This window comes from Argentina silus, assembly GCF_951799395.1.
Source record: "Argentina silus genome assembly, chromosome: 18".
In the NCBI taxonomy this organism is placed as follows: domain Eukaryota; kingdom Metazoa; phylum Chordata; class Actinopteri; order Argentiniformes; family Argentinidae; genus Argentina; species Argentina silus.
Window position 1 is genome coordinate 6732828 of NC_139672.1, and position 18953 is coordinate 6751780.

Below are 18953 nucleotides of genomic sequence, written 5' to 3' on the forward strand. Positions count from 1 at the left end.
TTCAACTCTGTTTACCCTTTATGGGTCACAACCATTGACACTGATGCACCTGTAGTCTGCCATCTAGTGGCTGTTCAGAAAACTGCAGAATACATTTTCACACTGAACTTCCTTGTTGTTGAGCTGTCTGCTGAGTTGGGACTATTCTGCAACGTTGCTTTATGATCCCTTTATAACACCTATTGAAATCACTTTGATATGTCTCTCATTCATATGAAAGACCACCCTAAACCACATCTAACTGAATTTTCATACTGTAACTGATATAGCATCAATCAATAAGGCATTGAATTCACTACTTTCCTGCTGGGATTCTAAACCCTGTTTCTTCCTCTCCCTCCACCAGTCCGGTCCATCCTGAAGAGGTCTAAGCGAGCGCGGGGGCAGGGCAACGTGCGTTTCGACCTGGTGACAGTGTACTTGTTCCCACGCTGCCAGGGTTTCACCAGCGTGCCCAGTCGAGGGGGTGCCACCCTGGGCATGGTGAGGAGGCACAGTTCCCTCCGCAGGTATTCGCTGACAGAGCATGCCCTGGAGCGCCAACGCCGATGCAGGGAGAGGCTCAGGGAGAGACTGAGGGAGGAGAGACTGGAGGCGCTGAGACAAAAAGTGAGTAGACTGCAGCAAATTTGAAGTCTATTGTGAGAGCCTTCTGTACAGTAGAAACAGGAGAACATTTGCAATAGTCACACTTCATTCTAACATATAATACATGCAATGCATATATTCATGTCTCATGACTTCATTGAAGTCTTCCATGACTCTAAAGATCCATTTTTTTCCCCCCATCCTCTCCAGCTGACTGCCAACGGCACCGTTGATCCAGAAGAAGCAGACAGACTCACCATTGACCAAGTTCCAGATGAAGAGCTGGACATGGACGCCCACATTAGTGATGCTGACCTGGAGGAAGGCAGCTTCCTGCACCCCTACCCGTCCAAACAGAGGCAGGCCCTGCTCAGGGCCGTGGGGGTGAAGCGCATCGACAGGGAGGAGAAGAGACAGCTACATGCGCTGCGTCTCTCCAGGGAGGACTGTGGCTGTGACTGCCAGGGCTTCTGCGAACCGGAGACCTGCGCCTGCAGCCTTGCAGGCATCAAGTGCCAGGTAGGGGCCCCAAATAAACTCTACTGCTGGTTGATAGATCCAAATGTGTCTTATTTTAGCAGAAACGTTCATCCGAAGCAATTATAGTCACCACATTCAATATTGGCTGTGTGGCAAAGACGGTCTTCAACCAGCTTGAGGCATACTAATATGTTTCCCCCCCCGCACAGATGGACCGCTCCAACTTCCCATGTGGATGCACTAAGGACGGCTGTGGGAACACTAACGGCCGCATTGAGTTCAACTCCAGACGTGTGCAGACCCACTACATCCACACTGTCATGAGGTTAGAGTTGGAGAGAAGACTGCAAGACGAGACACTGAACCGCCTGGACAAGAGGAGAGTCCCAGAGGAGAACCAGGACCCGAGCCAGGACCAGAGCCAGGACCAGGGTCATCAACAGCAGACTGTCCAGGAGAAGAGCTGCCCCTTTGGGTTCACAATGGAGGAAGATGGCCTCCCTCTCACCATCCCAACCACCCCCACCTTCCATTTCAGCTCTGAACTGGCCGAGGTCGGGGAGAACAGCTGCAGCAGCGACATGACTGACTCCTCCTGTTCTTCTGCCCGTAGTGAAGACTCTGACGCAGGGGAAAGCCCTGTGGTCTACCAGCCCCTGCTGGACATGGATGATGGAGGGTTGGCCCACGTCCTCAACTTCTGTGACTTAGAAAACGAAGACTGCTCCCTGAGTAGTGAGAGTGAAGTGAGGCAGAGCAGACAACCACAGCACCAGAGTCTCAACAGCTCTGACACATATGTTCTAACGAATGACACTACAGGCACCCCAAGTGTATCTAACACAGCCTACACACACATAGACAATAACTGTAGTTCCTCCATGGCAGAGTATCTAGATGAAAACGCTAACGAAGCCACAGCCTTATTCGCCAACAGTCCCCTTCCAGATTACCCAAACACTCCCTCTCCCTCTATTGACTACTCATCAAGCAGCTACATGGACCTCAGCCTGTCGTCAGACTCTGACCTCGAGATCTTTGACAACTTCCCTGACTGTAGCACCGGCCCTCTTCACTACTCTTTTAAAGGACACAATCACCCAGACAACTTCCTCCATCTCCAGCTGCTTAGCTCCTCAAATCTCCCACATTTCAACGAGCCGAGCGCCTGCCTCCTGGAGTCTCTGATTGGCTTGTCTGAGTCTATCCCAGAAGCACCAGTCTCATTCACAGATAACCAGCTATTTGAGGAGGTTATTCAGTGACCAGTGGTCTTTACCAAGGTTTTATGAGATCTGATTGGCTCATGGACATTTAAATGAATCAATAACAACAAAGATATTTGAATGTACAGTATGTTCTTATTACATATTTTTATTTGGATGTAATAAATCTTCTTTTATTGAGGATTCTGCACATTTGGTTAATCATTCAACATGAGTTGGACATAATAGCTGTACTGTCACAACAATACCCTTTTGTGATTTGTAGCTCATATTTTAGTTATTTAGTTATTAATCTATGACTATTCCAGAGAATTATTGTATTAATTTATCTAATGTATGAATTTGTGTGAACGGGGTCTCATGGACTTGTCATCACCATAGCAACTCATCATCAGAGTGCTACTCAGGGCAGAGGACTTTTCAGAATCATCAAAGACTAGCATGACTGAGACGTTCATGAATTGTATTGTTTTAAGTGCAATCCTCAAAATATTAAAAGAGTAACACAAGCTTCAGCCGTCTGTTGTGGTGGGTGGATGTTTTGCCGTCAAACTGGAAAGCCCCTACTCAAATAAATATCTGTCAGGGCAATGTTTTAGTACAAGGGCACTGGCATTCATAAAAAGTTTGTTTGTGAAGGTGATATTTGGTTCTGATGTATTCTAGAACCCATTAAGGAGAGTGTTACTTTTACGCCTTTTTCCGAGTGAATCAGTGAGTGGTATTGATTACTGAATTCATTCAGTACAACACATACAGTACATCATTATTTTTGTTTTGCAGTATGTCTCATTATAGTGCTATCATGTGTCAAACATCATATTCAACCTAATTTCAGTCAGCATGGTTGTATTGCAGACCCGGACCATCACTGTAGAATTTGCCTATGGAATATTTTTTCAAAAAGCTTTGTGTAATGGGTTGGGTTGCATCTGCAACATATCATTCATATGGAACCTGATGTAGGCCTATTTCAGAACGTTTTACATTGCCTTTCTTAAATAATTTCTGTGTAAATTATTTTAATGTTGGAGATATATAATCTTTAAAATGTGTTTCTGAATTTTGTACTTTCAACCAATATTTATCTATCAATACAATTATTTTGGACAATGTCTCTGAAAAATCTATTTTTTGTACACTACAAACATTTACATTTATGTCCATGTTTTATTATGCATACTTGCAAATCAATATTCCTCTTTATTGAAATTAAGACATTCTAGGGATAATGAGCGACCGATTGTTATTCGGTCATACTTATGCTAGTTGGCAATGCTCGACTGCTTTGGACTGACGTTCGAGACAGGACATAGACAAGATGGCCACGAAGCATTAGGAAATCTTTACACTATACAGCCCCGGTGAAATAATATTTTGATATTTTTGCATTTTACCACAATGGGTTTATCTCAAAGCACGGGTGAATCCGAAGGAGGAACTGATGGATATCATGTGCATGGGGTAATTATGACAACGCATTTGATTTCAGCACTTTATACTTTACAATAATATCAGCGTGTATTATTCTTAGCTAGCAACTTGGAATGTACAGTAGCCAAGGCAAAGTGGAAGATAAGGCCTGCCGAAAACTGATGAGGTGGCGCTTAGTTACCCTTGATGCGAATGTGTTCAAGGCAATCGTTTTTACGCGATCATTAAGGTCTTTGCAGTCATAATCGCCCTGTCTTTTCCCTGAATTAGCAATATAATAATTCAGGCGCTCGCGCATTACAGTGCTTCACAAGATAGCCGTAGCTAGCCAGCTCAGTCTGCGTACTGACAATAATAAACATTGCACCCGCTGTAAACAATAATTTCAATGACCTTTATGTCATGCACTTTGCAAAATAGATACATCGCAGCTGCAATTGCTGCCAACTCAGTTCCAGCCAGATGGAACGTGCGTTTAGGGGGAAGGAACATTTATGTAACCGTCCAAATTCTGCCACTGCAGCCGTCGGCGAAAGCCCGAGCTACAGCTCTAATCTAAAAATCAAGAAAATGTTGCTGTTGCACCAGTGAAAACCAGCATATGGCCATTTAATATCCACTATCCACTATCTCAAATTCATGAGGGATAGGCGTACTCTCAAAATTAATGTAGATCTGGAAGTTCTAAATCGTATGTGTTCACTATCCCCCTGAAGTGCAGAAGGCTCAAGCAACATATTACAACTACATGTTTATTTACACTGTTATGTCTTAGGTGCAGGAGAATTCACCTGCAGAAAAAGCTGGTTTGGAGCCCTTTTTTGACTTCATCTTATCTCTTGGCGACACCAGACTGGTATGTCACCTTACAAATACAGTGTAATGTCATACAATATAATGGCATTATTGTAAATTCTGCTCTACTGTACATTCAAGGACAATGCAACTGTCCCATGTAATTAATCTGTAATATATGTCTCACATCCTTCTGCCACAGAACCAGGAGAATGACATGCTGAAGGACCTTCTCAAGGCCAATGTGGAGAAGGCTGTAAAGATGGAGGTGTACAGCACCAAGACCATGAGGATCCGGGAGCTGGAAGTAGTCCCCAATAACATGTGGGGAGGACAGGGTCTACTTGGGGCCAGTGTCAGATTCTGCAGTTACCAAGGAGCCAGTGAGAATGTCTGGCATGTCCTGGTAAGCTAGTCCTTAAGATGAACTGTTTGTTCTTTACCTGTCAATGAATCTAAGCTTATCTTTTCAACTTGTGTGTGTGTGTGTGTGTGTGTGTGTGTGTGTGTGTGTGTGTGTGTGTGTGTGTGTGTGTGTGTGTCTGTGTCTGTGTCTGTGTCTGTGTCTGTGTCTGTGTCTGTGTCTTAGCAGTTTGGCATTGTCTCACTTAATGGACTTTATTGTGTTTATTTCCGTAGGATGTGGATGTAAATTCACCAGCTGCGTTGGCTGGGCTTCAAGCCCACAGTGACTTTATCGTGGGAGCTGACCAGGTGTTGCAAGATGTAAGTACACAATTCATATTCATGTAACATGGCCTCTTTCTGACTGGACAATAACCTATTGCAATACACTGATGCTTCCTCCAATGTAGGTTTGTGGTATATTCATAAAAAAAACTGTGGTCACTGCCACTCGCCACACTTTGTTTGAATGAACTAACAAAGTCTTGTTGTAATGGGTATCTGGAACATACAGTCGGCATTGATTCATGTGGTTGTGTCTGTTCCCAGTCAGAAGACTTCTTCTCACTGATCGAGGCCCATGAAGGAAAGCCCCTGAAGCTACTAGTGTACAACACAGAGACAGACTCCTGTCGGGAGGTGGTGGTCACACCCAATGGAGCCTGGGGAGGAGAGGGCAGGTAAGTGGCCTATACCTGGACTGCATATAACTGATTTTGCAATTAAATACACATACAATTAGGATTAATCGGAGCAAACTAGCTCTCAAATATTTGATATGGTTGTTCTGAATTGCTCTAAAGGCTTTAAAAAAAAAAAAAAAAGATGTAAGATGTACTTTTGTGGTCTGCAGTTTGGGTTGCGGCATTGGATATGGCTACCTGCATCGAATCCCTGCTCGGCCTGACACCACAGATACAGAAGAAATGACCGTGCCCCCCTCTCTACCTGAAGAGAGTTGCACCTCTGAGATTGAGATGCCCACCAGTGGATACACTGAGGTATGGAGTCCTCATATCAGTTTCAGATACCTCTGTGCCAAATCAAGAGATTCAACTTATAGTGTACACTCACTGAGCACTTTATTAGGAACACAATACTAATACAGGGTAGGGCCTCCCTTTGCTCTCAAAACAGTCTCAACTCTTCGTGGCATTGATTCTACAAGATGTTGGAAACATTCCTTTGAGATTCTGGTCCATGATGACATGATTGCATCACTCAATTCCTGCAGATTTTTCAGGTGCACTTTCAAGCTGTGAATCTCCCATTCTACCACATCCCAAAGGTGTTCTATTGGATTCAGATCCGGTGACTGGGAAGGCCACTGAAGAACACTGAACTCATTGTTATGTTCATGAAACCAGTTTGAGACGACTTTTACTTTGTGACATGGCACATTATCATGCTGGAAGTAGCCATTAAAGGATAGGTAAATTGTGGCCATGAAGGAATGCACATGGTCAGCAACAATACTCAAATAGGCTGTGGCATCAAGCGATGATTGATTATTTTGGGCCCGTATTAACGGGCCAAAAGTGTTCCAAGAAAACATTCCCCACACCATTACACCACCTCCACCATGAGAAGGTGTACAGGTGTTCCTAATAAAGTGTTTTGTATATTTGTATTTTTTAGATTGTATATTTATCATAGTCACAATGCAGACTCATGTTGATTTGAGGGCCAGTTGGTCTCACATGTTGCAAGTCCATGCCCTAGTTCTAACTGTTCCTTTCTGTCCCCAGGCGTCTCTGATGGCTGCCTCTGTCCAGTCAGGTCAGAGTGAGGAGTCCATAGACCTGGACCAACTCATCCTGGAGGACACTCCTCTGCCTCCACCCTTACAGAGAGTCATGGACCCAGGTGGGTTTTTCAGACCAGCATCTTGATAGTAGTGTTAAATTAAGTGAGAGGGCTGGACTAGGTTGTAGGGCAGAGCTATGCTGAGTACTTAGGCATTAGATGACCATTGTCTGGCTTTGAGCTTGGGGCTCTTCCTGACAATGTCACAGCCTTAAATAAACAAACGTTCTCCCTCTTGAGTTATTGCTCGACTGTTATCTTCAGTCACCTCTCTATCCCTCGGGTAATGTGTGTCTGTGTGTTTCTGTGTCTCCCTAGGCTTCTCTGAGTCTGAGGTGGCCTTCGTGAACTCTGACCCCTCAGACATGGCGGACAGGCTGGATCTGTCTGTCTCGTCCATCGACATGACCAACACCTCTCTGGCAGTGCACGAGGAGAAGGACGGTGACATATCTGGTGTCGGTAAGTCAACATGCAGCGTCATAGAGTCAAGTTAAGGAAAATAAATGTATTATTGGTAAAGTACATTGTGACTTTTTCAGTTCTGTCATATCACATAGACTGTCCTGTATACTTTGAAGACAGATGGACTACATTAATACTACGTTATTACAGTGCCAAAATTATGATAGGCCCTTAGGTGATGCTGTACATGCATCGTCTAGATGTTGACTTTATGTGTCTCTCCTTGTGTACAGAGGAGCTTGGAGACAGTGAGCTGCCTTCGCCATCCCCAGACCTCCAGGTGGAAAGTGACTCTCAGGAGCTGAGCTCACAGGTGGCCATGGACCTTGCTTCGGCGCTTGCTTCTACCATCACCACCTCTGACACACCTACAGAGTCTCCCATCCCTCCCCCAGAGGCATCTCCCCCACCCTCAGAGGCATCTCCCCCACCCCCTGAGGCATCTCTCCCACCCCCAGAGGCATCTCCCCCACCCCCTGAGGCATCTCTCCCACCCCCAGAGGCATCTCTCCCACCCCCTGAGGCATCTCTCCCACCCCCTGAGGCATCTCTCCCACCCCCTGAGGCGTCCCCCCTGCCTGTAGAGTCATTCACCCCGCCCACCGAATCCTATGACCCTCCAACTGAGTCACCTGACCCACCTATTGAGCCCCTCGAACCACCCACGGATGCATTCTCCCCTCCCATTGAATACCTTGCCCCTCCTGCTGATTCTCCTGTCCCAGCCGTAGACTCCCTCCCTCCACCACTTATTGACCTCCTCCCACCCCAGGCTCTTGACCACCCCTCAGTAGACGACTCTGCCAGTCAGGACGTCATAGGCGTGCCAGAGCCAGAGCCAGAGCCAGAGCCAGAGCCAGAACCAGAACCAGAGCCAGAGCCAGAGCCAGACATCATAAGCTCAGTGGAACAGTCTGTGGATTCAGCTACAGCTGAACATGATCACCAGTGTTGCCATGATCATGATCATGAGGAGGAGGAGGATGAAGAGGAGGACGCCAGTCCGATCGTGGAAGAAACAGAACCCACTCTTGAGTAGGTTTGCATCTAGTCACTACAGAAACACTACAAAGATGCTGAACAATCAATCGGGCATTAATGGTAAAGACCTGGCATAGAGTAAGGTACACAGTGTACGGTAGGTGCAACTCCATAGTCTGTAAGTCTTACATGGTTTGAATGAGTCTTACATGTATATTATCCGCCTGGTTATATGGCTTCAAGGGGTCACAAAGGAGAGAACCTAAGTAAGAATACTTAGAAAAACTGTAGCAATTAAATTATTAGTTATAAGTACGACAAAACACTAAGATAAAAGGGTTGCAATGTTATGAACATTGTAGTTTGTTTAGTGTCAAATTAGATACTGTTCATTGTTTTGGATTTCTTGTATTGCATAAGTGGAATGCCCATGAAATATGTCCAAAGATATTCACTTGTTATAACACTAATTCTATATTAATAGGGTCACATATTAGACAATTCACTACTACATAGACAGTGGTATAAGCACAGTTGCACCTTATTCCCAATAACAGTGACAACAACTAAGCCTGTGGCAACACTAAACTGTTTACAATCCCGATTAGTTCTGTAGAGGTTCACTACTCTGAATAAGAGTGTACCTTATGCCATCTGTACAATCAATCAGGTACATTTTTGATGTTTTATATACGTGGGGAGGTTTCCTCTCGAGGGAATCTGTTTTGATTGAGTGAAAACATTGAAATTAGAACATTAATTTACCATTTTGTATAGTTTGTAGGTATCACAGTGTTTCTGTTTTAGAGTTTTAGTACAGATTTAAAAAAGAAAAAAGCTTCAGCTGTTTACATACGAGGGAAACTTGGAATCAGGTTGTAGTTTTAGTTCTTAACTCAAGAAAATCTGGTAAATGTAGGACCTGCTTCCATAGCTTATGCTTTTTGCTGTCATTTTTAGATATTGTTTATTTGGACGTACAGCCAAGGTTAAGGTTACTATTTTGTAAACAAGGAATGGTGTTCCCATGTCTCATTCCACAATGTTACCTCTGCATCGTCATTTTTGTGATCTATGCAATTAGTAATACAACCATGTTAAAGTAGTATTTGTGACAAGACCATTTTCTGTTAATGCTAATCCTGGAAACATTTGTTGTGAACTGTGTTCCAGATAGCTGGAATATACCATGTCAGAAATCATTATTTCATATGTATTTGTTTCTGAGGAGATGGAGACATGGAGTAGTTGTTTTGTGTATATGTGTCTGTATGGGAACTTTCTTTATTTTTCACATTCTTTTTATAGATTAGGTGCTTGCGCAAGACAAATGGGAGAAGTATTTTTGCAAATATTTTATCAATGAAGAAAGGATGTTTTATTAGGAATGAGTGCATACGAAACGGAAATTATTTGTTGATGAATGTGAAATGAATGAATTTTTGATGCAAAAAGAATCACATATCACTGGAACAAAAGCTGATAATAAACATTGTCACATTAATTTCTTTGTGTTTTTGTTTGGAAATGAATAGTGGTGGTGAAAAGTGAGCGACAAGACAAATTTGACAATGACCATAAATAAGTCAATGCTAAACCGTTACAATTTAATGTGCTGTTGAAAGCTCAAAATATACATCATCATACACCAGTAGTTACAACCAACAAGGATATATTTATGACAGACACATCTTGATGTCACCCCCATCATTCAGGAACATTACTGTTGACAAATTGAGGCATACTGAAAACTTACCACCATGGTAAATGTATCATTCATAGGGAGAAAATAATTTAAAAAATGCTCTGAATACCCAAAGATAAATAGACTAATACTCTCCTATGCTCTGTTAACAACAAAACTATGTATCAATCCACTCCATTTCATTGGTTATGGACTGCAAGATTCCTCTTCAGGTTATATTTTTGGAGCAATTATTGTACTGAAGCTTTGTCTACATGAAATATTATACAATAGCCATATTAGCTCTCTTCTTGAATATCTTTATATTTGTTCATGATCAAAGTACTGCAAGGAACAAAAACACAGGATTTGTTACATGAAATACCTTGTTAGTTTCCTGATTGCTTAGATGATTTAGGTACTAACTACTAACATTCTTGGGGCCGACTGGGAACTCTAGGGCAAAATATTGAATTGTCAAATAAATCATCTAATTTTAAAGTAAAATGTCCTTTTGATAATGTCTTTCAGGATTGAAAAGCTATGTTGGATTTGGAAAAATTACATTAAATCAAACTCTTTGACGTGGTTAGTTTCTTTCACTTCTAAGCTGTACAAAAATAATAATATAAAATAGCTTCCTGAAATTAAACAAAATAACAGAAAGAAACCATAAAAATGTAGTCATTATGATATTTACAAAAATAAACACATTCAGTTCATTCCTTGATAAGGGCACAGCAAAACAAAACAAAAAACAAAGTCAAGGGCTTCTACACGAGGTACAAGCTCTTTCTTTCAAATCTCCAAGTTCTATAATGAATGCGAATGAGGGCATAAAACAACAATATTGGAGTGAATGTTGATTGCTTTGAATAGTAGCCAGCCTGTCCAGACGAGGCTCTGGCTTAGTCCTCAGTGGTGATAGTGTATCTCGTGGTGGAGTGTTGGTAGAACAAGGGAAGTTTCTGGAATGTACTGGAACAAAAAATAGTCGACTAGACCCATGTGCGTACAAACTCAGAAATACACACATACAACCATTGCAACATAATATATGCAACATTTGAAAACAAAAACACTAAATAACAATATGAGTGATAGTTAAAACATGTGATTCAAGCCTTTCATTGTACAGAGCACAATCTGCAGGAAACTGCAGTGCAATTAAGTCTCTGAAGCATCCTGGCTGCTTCGCTCTGGTTGAGTTTCCAATGATAGGAGGAGCCAAATCCTCAGATTGCCAGAGAAACATTTCCCAAACGTTTATCAAACATATTCAGTGGATTCTCAGTGTTACTGCAGCTCTCTCTTGACCGGACGATAGGATTGAATGTCCTGTGAGTCCGAGGAAGGTAGTGATTGGCAAATCAAATCGGAAAAAAAAATAGTTTATTTATGTCACGAGTCTCACGTTGACTTCTGTCTATAGTGCAGCGTCAAGTCTCCTCCGCTCTTCCAGATAAAATGTTTCACTGTCCGCAGGTCCATATTGGGATCTAAAACCTTTGGGACCGAGACCAACAGAGAAGAGCAGTATATGAGTCAAATGAATGAATATGGAAGAATTAGGTCACATTTTTGCAGAGGCACAGGATGAGAGAGGGTATAGATTACTAGGTAACACTGAAAGAGAGAGTCGTGTGTAAAAGGGGATAGAATAGACATGGTAACGTGGGGGAGAGTACAAGTGCGTACCTGGTCCTGACACATGAGCTCTATCTTCTCCTCAGCGAGCATGGCCATGTCCTCCTCTTTCTCCTGCTCTCCTGGCTTGTCAGTGGCTGAAGAGCTGGTGGTCTGGGACTCGTTGTCCAGGTTGATGATCTTCTCATAGACGTGCTCCATCACCTTCCTCACCTGCAGCATGTCACTGGCCGACAGGCGGTCCCTGGCAAACATAACACAAACAGCAGTGTTAGAGAGGGGGCTTGGTCCAGTCCATTTATTATTAGACAAGGAGAGTGAATTTTAGAGTTATGTCTGTCTATGATGTTATACAGAGAGGATACATCTGTTGCTTTACTCATACCTTCACTTGATCAGGTACAAGAAAAGCAAACCCAAACAGAGAGAAAGGCAACTCACTTTTTCAGAGTTTTTGCACCAGAGGAAGAATGGGGCTGGAGGTAGAATGGGATCTTGTTGAACTTGGGCATGTTTTTCTGAAAAAGAAAGGGGAGGGTTTAGGGAGGAGGAAAAGTAGAACATCTTTTCAAGACATCGTTCATAGTTTTCAGAGAGGAGAAGGAAACTACTTACATCCACAGTTATGTCGATCACCCACTGTGGAACTGTCTCGTTCAGCAACATGGACTCCGTCTCTCCACCCGAATCTCTACATAACAGTCTGTAAGAGGACAAAAGCCAAAATTAGAAGTCATAAAATAGGCCAACGATTTATTCCAGGAATATGACACTTCTAAACAATGCAGGAGTAGAAAGAAAACCTTCTGGTGGAATTGGAGCCTGGTTACAAAATGAGAAACATACCTAAATAGAGTTCTCCCTCCTGCCTCCCCAAAGATCACTGGAGTGTGTGGTGGCACCTGGAAATACCCGTTTCCTTTCTGGACCCTGGTTTCCTGCTCCCCGTTCACTGAGGGAATGGGACATTCTCCATGAATAAGCCATAATATGTCGATTAGAACAAAAAGAAACAATCAACTAAATACCGGCAGGTCATACAGCAGTTGGTCTCAAATTTCAAAGGTAGTAAAGGGATATTCAAAACTAAATTCCCTCACCGTGGTTGACCTCGTTCTCCTCCTCGTCCATGGGGTTGATGTGCGTCCTGGGCCAGAACTCCAGCAGGGCCTGCAGTAGTAGTCCACCCAGGTTCACTACACAGAGGAGGGTAAAAAGGTTCTGATTTATCATGTATTGTGCGGTGTTTCCCGTGCAATGACTTGCAAGCCATGTTACTAGGTTGAGGGTTTGAAATTAAATAAACCAAATCATACACTTTGGGTCTGATCCATCGGAGCTTGAAAATCCAGCATCCTTTGCAGACACCCAGGCAGCAAAGCAGTCACTCTCATCCAGCGTGATAGTCAGCATCTATCCAGCAAAAGGATAAACATTCGCAAACTTCTATCACCTGTTCAGGAACAGGAATATACATTTTAATTCTAAATGTGTGGTTTGGGAACCTACCCCTGTTTTGAGATCTACAGAGAACCAGTTGGGCACGTAGACCATCTTGAAACGCTTTTTGACCTCCTCGTCAAACTCCACTTTCCCGAGGTCTTCACCTTTACATGCCTGAAAACATTCCAGAAATTCCTCTTGGTTAACTGTCGAAACAGATGGGCAGTCAATGAGTCATACGATGCCTGTAGATGTAAGTATGCCTGACTACCAAAATAAAGCAGACCATATACTGTAGGATTTGTTAAACAAGCAGGGCTTACCTTCAAGACATCCCAGGAAGCCACATTGTTGTTGGTGTCTTTGGTGAGTATGTGTCTCTTGTCATTCAGAATGTGACACTGAATTATACTGGCACCTCCTAAAAACACAAAAATGCAATCTCCTTACAACTCCTCAGGCAGCTAATGACAAAAAAAAAAAAAAAAAAAGATTGACCAATAGATCTGAAGATGTAAACCCCAAAGATGTTGGTTTACCTTTGACAACTTGCTCTGGTTGCGTGCACAGTGGGGTCAGAGGAGTGGTGCAGTCGTTGTCATAATCCCCTGATGCTCGGAAGTTGTGGATTCCCTTTAGAGACTGAAGAGCAGAGAAACACCAGTAGGCATAACAAATGGGGATTAAATGAGATTAGCCTTTCTAGTAGTAATTAAACCACTAAAACCATTGTACATTTCCCAACAAAAGCATATCATATCTGGTTTGTGCCTAGAGCGAGCCTGCATAATGTAACTAAACATCTATTCACTTAGTGTGTGTGTGAATGGAAATGCAGAAAACTAGCTCAAACAACTGCAAGAACATCCACACCAAAACAACACAACAACCAAAACTACAGGTGGTGCCAGACATGTAGGCCTAAGCATTCTGTTGTGCTAGAGTTATTCTGCTGACAGCCTCCCAATGATCTCCAGAGGAAGTGACACGCATGCTTACCCATTTGTTTACGGATGACTTGGTGGTGGAGACCCAGATAGCGGGAGGGGGGTCGGCGGATCTGTCCAGTTCCATCTGAGCAGGAGAGGGAGACGAGCCCATGATTATCATAATAGGAATGGACTCTCAAAGCCAAGGGAAGCTTCCATTCTAATCAATGTCAACACAATCATGCCATCAACAAAACCGCTATACTGGTCATTACCATTCAATTTACAGATCCATTTAGATAAGGAACAAAACTGCCCAGAGAAAAGTTACCCCTCATTGCAGAATATTGTTTAGTAAAAACTGTTATCAATGTCAGGGGCTATGTTTCTGAAATGCATTCAATACCCCGACAAACTTTGTCAACACACATGACATTCTCCCAGCTCCAGGATGAGGTCAGGTTCTTACTTTGAGGACTGGGGCCTTCTCCTCACAGATGAGCACACGGATGTCTGGGTTGCGCAGGTCGGTGCAGTAGATCTTCTTGTCCCTGCCTCCTGAGTAGAAGTGTGTGAAGCCCTCGTTGACCTGCAGGGCCCATACCCCCTCATCGTGGACCCGGTAGGTGGCGATACATCTCTGCTGACCCAGGGACCACAGGCGGATGGTCCCGTCAGAGCTGCCTGACAGACACTGGAGAAAGATGAGGATGGGGGGGAAAAAACTAGTGAGAGATACTTCTACGCTTTTAATCAGGACAGAGTTGGAATGGATTCCATCTCAAGTCCAGACAATTAGAAACATAATAGGCATTGGAAAAGTAAAACAACTGAGATGAAATGCAAAGACATCCACCTTGATTTTTGATATGTTGAACTTACCTGTGTGCCATCCTTGTTCAACAACAACGATTTGACGTTGTCTGTGTGGCCTTTTAGCTTCATCAGCTTAGCACAAGTTCGAGGGTCCCACACTCTCAGCACCTAGCACAGAGACAAAACAACATACTGTAGCAGTGCAAATCTCTCAGGAGACCACAAGTGGCTGGTAAAGGAGAAACTCAAACCTTCTCGGTGGACCCTGACACGATGACTGTGCCCATCTGATTCATCGCCAGGCTGTAGATGGAGTCTTTGTTCCCACTGAGTGAGGAGGCTGTCAAAAACAAAGCCGTCAGATTCCAACGGTCAAAGCACTGATGTGTGTGTGATATGGCAACAAGACTAACACTGTTTGGTTTCTTCATGGGCAGCTACTTGAAATTTCAATTATCAATTGCATTCAAAGTGAAGAGATAGTATCACTTGATCCACATATAGACAGTGTATTATTGACTGTGGTGTGGGGGAGAAGCTCATACGTACTGGTGACAGTGTTGTTGGAAGCGGTCAGTGCTGTTAATGTATTCACATCCCATAGAAAGATCTGTCTGTCCAACCCTGCTGATGCAACCAACTCCTTGTCTTTAGCATAGGCTAAGGCCTTCACATAGTCCTGCAAGGCACCATGAAACATAAACAACACTTTCCATTAGCCTTTATCCTTTAGCCTTTTATTTTATGTAACTGGGCAGCAAAATAGGTCTGAAAAAACATCACTGGTGGACCTTGTTATATATCATATCATACAAACTGCACCTTGTGTGTCCGTAACGTTGACATGCAAAATCCTTTATGTGCATTCCAGACTTTTACTGTTGTATCCGATGAAGCAGATATCACTGAAAAGAAGAGGACCATTGAAGTTACATTGTACTGATACAGTGTATGTCTCTTTACATGTACTGGATTAGTATAGTGACAGGGGAGGTATGGCTGGTAATATATATAATATATATATATAATATATTCCAGTAATCAAACTCACATGTCTTTCCATTGCAACAGAGGACGATGTCATTGACCCAATCTGTATGGTGCTCCATCGAGGCTATGTATGGGTCCTGCTACATTGAAGGAAAAAGGTGGTTGCAGCACATTCATTACTATTTGTGTTTATCTAATAAAAATTAAACAACAATTGCTTACTAACACATACAGTAACCATGCATAAAGTGCGTTATGCAACATTTACATGATAACAAAGCTATCGGAGTGTGAGAATGTAGCATTGTGCACCTTCAAGTGAAGAACAGGTGTTATGTTGTATGAAAGGAGCGTGTACAGTACCTTGTGCTGGTTCACACTCCATATTCTGATGATGGAGTCCCTTCCCGCAGTGAAAAGCCGGTTCAGGGCAGGGTCAAGTTGAAGTGCGTTCACCCCATTGCGATTGTACTTCTCAACTTCGTCTCTTATCACATAAGAAACCTGGAAATACAGGTGGAGCATAAAGCATACTTAAAAGCCACTCTCTGTGACGTGTTCTGCGTTATCAAATACAAAAAAAAATACAGTGCCCATTCCTTATGATGAATATAATGACTTATTAAATACCTTAATGGCAGTAGGACAATTGTTGTACCTCAACCAAAGCAATATCATGTAATTTCTTTCAATTATTCTGTCTACAGATAGATATCATGCGCTATTTGCATGTTGAAATGCACTTGCTTCATTCTTTACGTTTTATTGTTGGTCCTGCATGCAGAAATCACTGATAGTTTAACCAATTATTCTGTCAATGGGGAGCACAAAGTCAGCATACTACGCAAGATCTGTGACTGTACTGTATATCATGACATAAGAGATGTTCTGAGCATCGCGTTAGCTAGGCTATATCAGCTGACGCAGTTAGCATATAAATTAGCTAGCTAGCAACTCAATTACAAGATTTTGTCTCAATGTAGGCAATACTCCACATAAGGTAAATGTTAATTCCCAAGTTAAGGATTCTGAAATAGTTACCAAAGAAATGCTTCAAACATGTATTGTGAGTTTAGCATATTAGCTAACTAGTAGCAAGTAGCTCGAGGTGACACACAGTCAACAAGTAACGAACGAGCTGCATTGCCACGTTTTTCCGTGTCACTCTGGAATTGGTGACGTACATCATATATCAGTCTTTTGAGAATATTGTGCGTTGCTACCGCATACTCCAAAAAAAATGCAGTTGTGACAATTTACCTGGACTTTCCTTCGCCCAGCGGCATTCTGTCTGTGGTGGGCAGCCATCTTACTTGTTGACAGTCAACTCGCACATGTCACATCCGAGAAGAAAAACCTCGCTTCCGACGTGTGTGATTTATGGGTAAATGAGTTATTTTACTACCAGGCTTTGTTCTATTAATACCAGATTTACAATTGAATACAATGGCCTAATGAGAAAATGGATTCGTGATCGTCATATCAATGCAAAACTCAAATTCCTATTCACATTTTACACTGAATTCTAGAAAATTAATTACAGAATGTTTCCATGTATAGGCATATTTGTAGTGTGGAAATGTTTTGGTTATGTTATGACACTCTGGAATTAAAACAGGTACAAAAAATGTAAATGGTAACATCAATCAAGCATTTCTCACTTCAGCATAAGCTGGCATTTAGTTTTTTGGTACTTTGGCTACATCAGGCTTATTCATTTTCTGCTATAACATAACCAACTTTAAAAACCATTAAAGATATTATGAATTAAAGTGTTTTATGACCTCACTTAATAACAAAAACTTCACGCACATTACTTACATACTTCACACACAACACTTACATACGTCACAACACATAACTGCAGAGTCTGAGGTTTTTAATCAGTTCAGTGCATTGGTTATCCTCCCCACATATAATCGAATGGCACTTAGTCCCTCAGTTGGTGATTCCTGTGTGATGTTCACAGAGAGGGTGAGGACGAGTCGCTTTGACTCGTGACCCGTACCACCCTCCTCTTCTTCTCTTTCTTCCTTGACCTTCTGATGCTCTGACACTTTCTCTCAAGGCGACAAACGTTTACTTCAATGCTCTGCAACAGGGCCAGCATCTCCTCCATGTCCGACTGAGAGAGTAGGTGAGCAGGTGAATTCTCTATTCCCTGCAGTCTTATTACTGCTTTTCTCCTCCTCCATCTCACAGAGATCTTATAGGAGACACAAGAGGCACTCTTCAGAATTGTCTAATGACAATGACAATGATACAATCAATTATTCCAATAGTAGGTTACATACCTCCCAAATGCAAGCTGAAATGATGACAGCCAACAAGAGCATGCATATGTGTGATCCCAAAGACAGGCCACTGCCAGGGAGGAGCTTCGTGTCTATGATGTCATGATTCTCAGACACCAATGCCGTCTTGATACACATCATGGTGTTATACAGCCAGCCCTCTTCCCCCGTCTCCAATTTTCTAAGGTCATGTTTTCTGAGAGTGTTCAAGATGGACTTCACCCAATCATCCTCAGTATTACTTGATCCTAAATATGGCATCCATGCTGGCCATGAGTGCCAACTTAGGTTTGGGGTGACATGCTCCCTCAGTGCACTCACATTACAGAACATTTTAAGAAACTCTAAAGAAGACTTTTCATTGTTCCTGTCCATGAGCACTTTGGTTTGAAACATGAGTAAGATGAACAGAGTGAGAAACACTAGGCATCTATGAACCATTTTCATAAATGCTACTTCCCTCCATCACCCCCCTGTGAAATTCTCTCAGCAAACCACACCTGAGGTGGACTGTATGTGCACCATGGGAGTCTGCCTTGGAGCCAAAGTAATTGATCTATAGGCTATTCAATAAGAGTAGAATGTCATAATGATGTCACAACTCATCCCTTTTCATGTCACAATAGCCAATAGCCGAATTTCCTGATGAGGAAATATTACCCCAAAGAGTCATTAGATATCTTCATTAGCATATCTATAGACAGATATCAGCATTTTGATTGTAATCAATGTTTTTTGTCCCTGCAGTACAAACATTGTTCATTAGGTTTTATATTATGCTTTATTCACACCTGATGACATTGGTCCATTGGTTGCATAATAACAATAATAAATAACCCTAATTAATAAATAATAACGAATTTTGTTTTACTTTGTATTTATCTATCTATTATTGTTCTCTCAATGGAATGTAGTGTCTTTGAGTACTAAGAAAAGCGCTATACAAAATAAAAGCATTATTATTATTATT

General features: G+C 42.4%; 3 protein-coding genes across 4 annotated transcripts in view; 2 read left to right on the top strand and 1 right to left on the bottom strand.

Moving 5' to 3' along the window:
* Positions 1-3411, top strand: part of LOC310819226 (cysteine/serine-rich nuclear protein 1-like) — a 7515-nt gene extending 4104 nt beyond the window's left edge. Inside the window, 3 exon segments of the mRNA XM_083690470.1 lie at positions 347-609; positions 799-1107; positions 1278-3411. Of these exon segments, the coding sequence (XP_083546596.1) occupies positions 347-609; positions 799-1107; positions 1278-2333 (1628 nt within the window). The 3' untranslated portion in view covers positions 2334-3411.
* A 196-nt stretch (positions 3412-3607) lies between these two features.
* Positions 3608-9684, top strand: gorasp1a (golgi reassembly stacking protein 1a). Its single transcript, XM_083690238.1, has 9 exons — positions 3608-3758; positions 4504-4584; positions 4726-4929; positions 5163-5249; positions 5478-5608; positions 5782-5929; positions 6677-6794; positions 7053-7196; positions 7433-9684. Exons 1-9 carry the CDS (start codon positions 3696-3698, stop codon positions 8236-8238), a joined length of 1782 nt encoding a protein of 593 aa, XP_083546364.1. The 5' UTR covers positions 3608-3695; the 3' UTR covers positions 8239-9684.
* On the bottom strand, positions 9012-17006 carry LOC310819036 (WD repeat-containing protein 48). 2 transcript variants are annotated; one of them, XM_083690236.1, is made up of 19 exons: positions 16950-17006; positions 16053-16193; positions 15751-15829; positions 15522-15604; positions 15249-15378; positions 14951-15039; positions 14766-14867; positions 14353-14577; positions 13954-14028; positions 13494-13596; positions 13278-13375; positions 13021-13128; positions 12828-12924; positions 12612-12707; positions 12358-12463; positions 12127-12214; positions 11953-12029; positions 11563-11755; positions 9012-11370 (listed from the first exon to the last, which is right to left on the bottom strand). In XM_083690236.1, exons 1-19 carry the CDS (start codon positions 16995-16997, stop codon positions 11275-11277), a joined length of 2034 nt encoding a protein of 677 aa, XP_083546362.1. In that variant the 5' UTR covers positions 16998-17006; the 3' UTR covers positions 9012-11274. The 2 variants fall into 2 exon arrangements, with proteins under 2 accessions (XP_083546362.1, XP_083546361.1); XM_083690235.1 differs by having other exon boundaries at positions 15751-15826; positions 16950-16999.
* Positions 17007-18953: the final 1947 nt, after the last annotated feature.